The sequence below is a fragment of the Euprymna scolopes genome, chromosome 33, assembly GCF_053919585.1.
Source record: "Euprymna scolopes isolate OS-2025 chromosome 33, ASM5391958v1, whole genome shotgun sequence".
Classification (NCBI taxonomy): Eukaryota; Metazoa; Mollusca; class Cephalopoda; order Sepiida; family Sepiolidae; genus Euprymna; species Euprymna scolopes.
The window spans coordinates 58,504,888-58,512,387 of record NC_136514.1 but is presented as its reverse complement, the minus strand read 5'-3'; the positions used below and the strand labels follow the sequence as shown (position 1 = coordinate 58,512,387).

The 7,500-nt window shown below is 32.1% G+C and overlaps 1 protein-coding gene and 1 long non-coding RNA gene across 7 annotated transcripts in view; one reads left to right on the top strand and one right to left on the bottom strand.

Annotated features, from left to right (window-relative positions):
* LOC145258242 (uncharacterized) overlaps positions 1–284 on the bottom strand; it is a 63,577-nt gene extending 63,293 nt beyond the window's left edge. For 3 of the 6 annotated variants that reach the window (XM_080116211.1, XM_080116212.1, XM_080116214.1), the window contains exon 1: positions 1–204. This exon is cut by the window's left edge and continues 28 nt beyond it. In XM_080116211.1, the coding sequence (XP_079972337.1) occupies positions 1–63 (63 nt within the window). In that variant the 5' untranslated portion in view covers positions 64–204. The other 3 variants (XM_080116210.1, XM_080116215.1, XM_080116213.1) reach the window with 2 other exon arrangements.
* The window catches only part of LOC145258243 (uncharacterized), a 272,195-nt gene that overhangs the window by 9,551 nt on the left and 255,144 nt on the right, over positions 1–7,500 (top strand). The gene's annotated exons all lie outside the window — the stretch shown is intronic.

Below are 7,500 nucleotides of genomic sequence, written 5' to 3'. Positions count from 1 at the left end.
AACGGTACCGACAGCTAAAAGAAGCCCGAGGAGGTAAATCCTCCACCGAATGGAAGTTTGCATGATGTCTAATCAGTGAGCTGCCGCTTTGGTAAGCAGCAATTGCCCTCTAAAGAGTTACTTTTATATAAAATAGGGGATCCTACCCGGTATAAGATGGAATCCTCCGAGGATTTTCTCCTGCGCTGCAACCTTTAGAGGCAGACAGCACAAGGTATCCTAGATTTTTATACAAAGATTACTATATCATGGACTTAAAAGCCGAATAGGCTTTTGCCAACCACTTTTAGGGCGTCCAGAGATGTTTTATATTGCTGAACAAACCAACCGACCAATCAGAAGGCGACATTTCTGGCCAGCGTTGCTGTTCGTTGAAACAAGCAATCCAATAGAGTTTGGTGGGGCGGGCCTTTAAAAAATGGGCTGATTCTGGACCTGCCCACAGGCTTTCACAACCAAAACCCACCCACCAAAAAGAAAAAAAAATAGTTGATTAAGGCTAAGGGATCTCCCCCTCCCCGTCCATACTCCTGTTTCCTACCCACCCATCGTCGGCCATGCTGAGTCCGTGAAATCTTAACCAGCCAGCGTTCTCATCCATGGAGCAAAGCTGCTGTATCACCGAAAAAATATATCTTTCTTTTCTTCCTTCTTAATAATAATAATAATAATAATAATAATAATAATAATAATAATAATAATAATAATACGGATTTAAGTAGATAGAGAAGGAAAGAAAGAGTAACTTTACACTGTCATTCTTTCTTTCTTGATGTATCGTATTATTATTATTATTATTATTATTATTATTATTATTATTATTATTATTATTATTTCTGTATGTGTATATGTAAGTATTTTGAAACATTTATCCTTTCTCTTTAATATAAAAAGCATTCTCGACAAAAAATTGGTTACATTTTAACACGAAAGTGTTTATTTGTATATGAGTGTGTAATTACATAAGTCGATGTGTGTGTGCGTGTGTGTGCGTGTGTGTGTGTGTGTGTGTAAACGTATATAAATGAATGTGCATATATATAAAGACGTGTGTGTGTATGAATATACACATAGATCTACGTGAGAGAGAGAGAGAGAGAGAGAGAGAGAGAGAGGCGGGGGGGGGGAGAAGCGAGACAGAGTGACGATATGAGTGTCTATGTGTACATACATACATGAATGTGGATGTGTGTGTATGAATATACATATGGCTGTATGTGTGTGTGTGTGAGAGAGAGAGAGAGCGAGAGAGAGAGAGAGAGAAATAAAAAAAGAAGAAAAAGGAAGATAAGAAAGTTTTAGGATGTGTGTGCGTGTGTGTGTGTGTGTGTGTGTGTGTGTGTGTGTGTGTGTGTGTGTGTGTGTGTGTGCATAGACGTATATACATACATGTGCATGTGCGTGTTTGTAAATGTGTGTGTGAATGTACACATGTTTGCATGTGGAAGAAGAAGAAGAAGAAGAAGAAGAAGAAGAAGAAGAAATTGTTCATCTTTATTTGTATAATTTTTCTTTCGTCTATTCTTTCCATGTTTTTTAAACTTTGCTTTTTATTTCGCTATCAAATTTTTCATTTCTTTTTCATTCATTTCGACTTTTTTTTCATCTGACATTTTCTATCGTTTTAGCTTTGTTCACTTTCTTTTCTCTATCTTTTTACTTTCTTTTACTTCCTTATTAAATTTATTTCCTTTTTATTCCAATCTGCTTTCTTTATCTTTGTTTTTACTTTAGTATTTTTGTTTACACGTTTCTTTCACGCTTTTTCCCTTCCTTTCTTTACTCGTCTGGTTTCTCTGTCTTGCATTTCTTTTCTTCTTTTTTCTTTCCTACTTTCTTTCATTCTCTCTTTCTTTCTTTGTATTACTTATATATTTCGTTGATTTCTTCATTGCTCCTCTTCAGTTCCTTCCGTTTTTGTTTCTTTCATTCGTCCATCCTCCTTCCTTTTCGGTCATTTTTCTTTGTTCTCTGTTTCTTTTTTGGTCATTTTCACCATTTCTATTTACGTTTCTTTCTCTATTTGTACTTTACCCCCCTACCCTCTTCTTTTTTCCTTTAATTTTTCATTCTTTCTTTCTTTCTTCTTCTTCTTCCTTAGAAATATAAAGAAAGCAACAAAGAAAATATAGCAAGAAAAATAAAAACATTCTTTTTTTACTCCTTTTCTTTCTTTCTTTCTTTCGATCCGTGTTGCAGATGCATGTTATATATATATATATATATATATATATATATATATATATATATATATATATATATATATATATATATACATTACTGTAATAATTATTAAATAACTACCTTTTGGGAATCATCAGTGCAGAGTTTTACGATTAACACCAGTCGATAGATTCGAACCCGGCAACAGAAGCCTTTTCTGGCTTCATTAACAAGAACCTAGTCCATTCAGCTACCGTTAACTACATACAGTTGAAATTTAAACATTTCTTCTTCTTTTTTTTTTAAATGTTTTTAACGTCTGTCAGAGTGATCAATCATTATATGATGATCTGCACATATGACCTAAATTGACCGACATTATTTCAACTGAAAGTGTTTAACGATAAGAAACGAGTTTCTTAAAGAGGTTGACATAATTATTTACTATAATATATATTAAATACCTACAGACACTAGTGTTTCATCCTTTTAGGAAACATCAGTGCAGGGTGTCACGATTAAAACCAGTCGATAGATTCGAATATAGCAACAGAAGCCGTGTCTGGCTTCATTAGCAAGGACCTAATTCATTCGGCTACCGTTAACTGTGAGAAGTACTGTTGAAATTTAAACATTTATTCTTTTTTTAATGTTTATATATATATATATATATATATATATATATATATATATATATATATATATATATATATATATTTAAAGGAGATTAGAACAATAGTCTAAAGAGCAGAGTGTATTTTAATGTAATAGTAAAATTACTAGTTTAATTAAAATACAGGGAAAGAAAAAGTGCTCGTTGTAATTTAGATATATAATAAGCTCGATAGGTAAATATCCTAGAGCTAATTTAATATTTAGTAATGTGATTGATAATTTAAAAATCAAATTATAATCAAATTAAAAATCCGTTTCATAAGAAGGAACAACAACAAAATCAATTATTTGTACGATCGTTTCGGAAAACAGTGTTTTTATTGTGGTAGACATCAAGTTACGGACAATAATTATTACATATAGTTTTTTAACAAACAAGGTTTCCTCATCAGCAAATATTGGGAAGGGTTTTTTATTAAATGTAAAAGACACCATAAATAAACCTAGCATTAAAAATAAGGCAGATGTATAAAAAATGATTTTTTCTTCCTTCTTCAGAAAATGCTTTCCTTATAATACCTGGGACAATTTACAATTTTTCCCCTTTTTTGTGGTTTCGACTTCTCATTTGGCTTTACCTAACATTTACACGGGTAAACAACCTTTTCTTGACAATAACATTTTTTAAATAACTTGCTGTTGATAAATATTTTGCAAATATATATATATATATATATATATATATATATATATATATATATATATATATATATGTATATATATATATATATATAATGGTTGTATAGGATGGTTTCTTAGAAGTAAACCCAGTGAAACCCGCGTGATTATTGAAGATCTCAATGAAGGAAAGGGCTGGAGTATAGTCTATTTATTATATAAACATTACTGGTTACATATATGCATACATGTTTCAGTGGAATTCTAATTCAACGATATTGAAAAGAGAGTCAAGATTACATCGTTTTTTTTTAAAGATATCCGTGTGTGGTTTACGCTTTGAAGGAAAATAGGGCGTATACTTTGTGAATGTGAACAGTAGGGATGTGGTGAAAGATGGAAGTAAGGGTGGGAGGTTTAAGAAAAAGAGGAAAGTACGATCCCTTGTGGTCAAGTTGTAGCAGCCAGGAGGTATTGGTATTATTTTAACCTGGCGGTTGTTTATTGGCCTTATTTTGTCTTTGATCTGAAGTAATTTTATACCCTCATCGCCGTTAACTTCCCTATCTTTTATTTTTATGGCTGTTTTTTCTTTAGCGGCGACTACATTATCATCTATTTTATAGGTAAGCTCTATCTATTTGTATCATTCCTCGTGTTTTATCCGTTCATTTGCTTCTAGTTTTCAAATTATTTATTAATTAATTTATTTGTTTATTTATAAGATATATGTCGGTATGGTTATATTAACAACCAGTGAACAGGTACATAAGCTTATTTATATGATTTAAATAAAGGTGGTATACTAGGAGTTATATTTTTCACTTTACCGCGGTGTCTGAAGTAATTATAGCGGCGAAGGTTTTCATATCTATATATAAACTTAATTTCGATGTTTGTCATTCTTTCATATTGGTTGTTTATCTTTTCCTTAATACTAGAATATAAATATATTTTATAGGTTGATATGCTTTATTATAGAGATAGGTTTTTCCAGACCATATACATGCAAATAGGTACATAATAGCATATATTTGTTTATATTAGTGGAGAATTCCGTTCCCAAAGCCCCCCCCCTAGTAAGAGTACTTATAATCGTTTAGGATAAGTTACGTGTTTTTTTTTCTTATGTAACGTTGCTTTACGATAATACATCCCGTAGGTATATATCAGCATTCCAATTATAAGCGTGCTAGACCTATAGATTATTTTAGTTAATCGTTTTCGAATGTTTAATTATTAAGTATGCAAAGTGCACTTACTTTTATCCATTTGGTAGCATATTGTGTTTTTGTTCGTTTAGTTTAGTATTAAATGGTAGCGCTTGAGATTGTGTTGAGGGGTAATGAGAGGATATTTTCTTCTTTAATTTAGATATGTTATTTATGCTAGCCTATTCTTCGAAGCTTTTTGCTGGGTGTAATTATTATCAATTAGAAGTGTGTCGGTTTTTAGTAAGTATAGTTATTAATTTGCGGTGTGTCGGGACTACTTTGTATCATTTCAAATCTTCCATTGGTTCATTTATTACTTAATTGATTAATATATTGGCAATAAGGGGTTATGATTTGTAGTATTACTGGTATGAAGGGATCGCTATTTTTTACATCTTATTTAAAGCGTAGCATCCAAAGTGTTTGCAGTTTATAGCCGATTCTACTTTTACATTTAATAGTTTTTCACGGCATTTAAAACTAATAATCTCAAGTTTCTCGACTAAACATAGATAACAGGGTAAAGTTAATGAACTTCATGTTTTAGCTTTCCTAAATATTTTCTGTTCGATTAAAGGTGTTTTGTTCGCCCCGATTAACTTCCAGTAGTGTACCGAGACTGAGATATCCGTAGCATAGGCTTTGTTATTCATTGATAGTGTATGACTGTAGAATCTGTTTTTAAAGATCATTGAGGTGCTGTCTATGTAGAAATTTTCTATTTCTATTTTTTTTTTTTTTTTACAATGCATATTATAGCCTGGTATATCACCGAAGATCTAAGGCAAATATTACTTAGTAAGTATTCGATCGGTCTTTGGCAATTAAAGGTCTTTCTGTTATAATTATTAGTAGTATCCATAGTAGGATTATTTCTCCTTAATAATTTATTATTGTGCTTTTTTATTATTCGTTTTAGGTTTTCAGTACAGCCGTAGTTAAGTTTTAAGGTGTTTTGTTAAAGATTTTATGTAGCGTACTACCTAATGGAACGTACTTATCTATAAGATGTGGGAACCCATTCCCAAGTTTTGCTTTTACCATTAGGTTGAAGAAGGGGTGTGAACCAGATTATTTTTATATCTCGATTACTGAATACAGTGGTATTTATATTGTTTCTATTGCATTTAATGTCGGCATTTGTGTATCCGTTATTTTTTAATGCATTGTTATAAATAGTTTTGCATGTATTGAATATTTCCTCGTTTGGGGAGTGTTTATTAATTCTACGTTCAATTGATTTAGGTATGTGCTTAATCATAGAGGGTGGGTGGGAGCGTAAGTGGATGTATGTGGCGTTTGTGTTTTCTTTAATGTATAGCTTGTAGGCATTAGTAGATAAATCAAAGGTGACGTCCATTAAGTTGATTTGTTTAATATTGCTGATAATTTACATATCTTTCATAACAAACACGCTTGTAATTGGAATGTTGATATATACATACAGGATGTATTATCGTAAAGCAACGTTACATAAGGATTATCGTAAAGCAACGTTACATAAGTATTATCGTAAAGCAACGTTACGTAAGGATTATCGTAAAGCAACGTTACATAAGTATTATCGTAAAGCAACATTACATAAGTATCATCGTAAAGTAACGTTACGTAAGGATTATCGTAAAGCAACGTTACATAAGGATTATCGTAAAGCAACGTTACATGAGTATTATCGTAAAGCAACGTTACATAAGTATTATCGTAAAGCAACGTTACGTAAGTATTATCGTAAAGCAACGTTACATAAGTATTATCGTAAAGCAACGTTACATAAGGAAACCAACTACATAATTTGTCCTAAACAATAACTAAGTACTCTAACTAGAGAGCTTTAGGAACGGAATACTCCATCAATATAAGCAAATATATGCTACCTATTTGCATATATATATATGATTAGTTTTTTTGGAAAAAGAATTCCAGCAGAGTGCTCAATTAAAAGGAAAATCCAAATTTTAAGAGAGACGAATATTGGCTGAAGAGAGCTCGATAAGGATACCTTAAACGGGCCTTATTATCGGGCTTGAAACCGACGGTACCAATGACCTGTCTCAACTAACAACTTTTTGTACACAAAATATATATATATATATATATATATATATATATATATATATATATATATATATATGTGTGTGTGTGTGTGTGGTCTGGAAAAACCTGTCGCATTACTAAAATGTTGAAATTTAAATGTAAACATCTCGAGCGCAACTTTTTACTTGGAATGTGCTTTATACATTTGATCGCTCTCATCCTGGCCTTTTACTCTCCAATTAGCGTGTGCCGTGTTTTAAATGAAGAAAAGGCGCACAAACACTAGAGAGTAAAACAGATGAATAAAGCATTTGTATAGACGAATTAAAATGCGAAATCTCTTGGCTATATAGGAGGGTCAATCTGGAGCCAAGAGTTGAGGAACGAGTTAACACCTCTATTATATCAATCGGAAAACATAGAGGAGTCCGTGGTATAGTGCGTAAGTCTAGTTAGGATTTGTACCAGATAAAGGGCAAACTGAATCAGACCTTCATATTGCAGCCTCAATGAGGTAACGGTGGCTAAGTGTTTAAAAACAGAAATAGACAATCTGGATGTACCAAGTTCGAATCCAGTTCGTTCCACAGAAGCATTCTTACTTAGAGACCGTGGCAACCTTCATGTGGTCCCTCCCGTAAATACCCGATGTCTATCTTAAAAAAAATTAACTGGAAAGATATGAGGGAAACGAATGCCAACAATAATCATCTAATTAATTTAAATAAATAAATGAATAATGTTCCACAACAACTACATCATCATTCAACTCCATCTGAAACGCGGTTTCTTGATC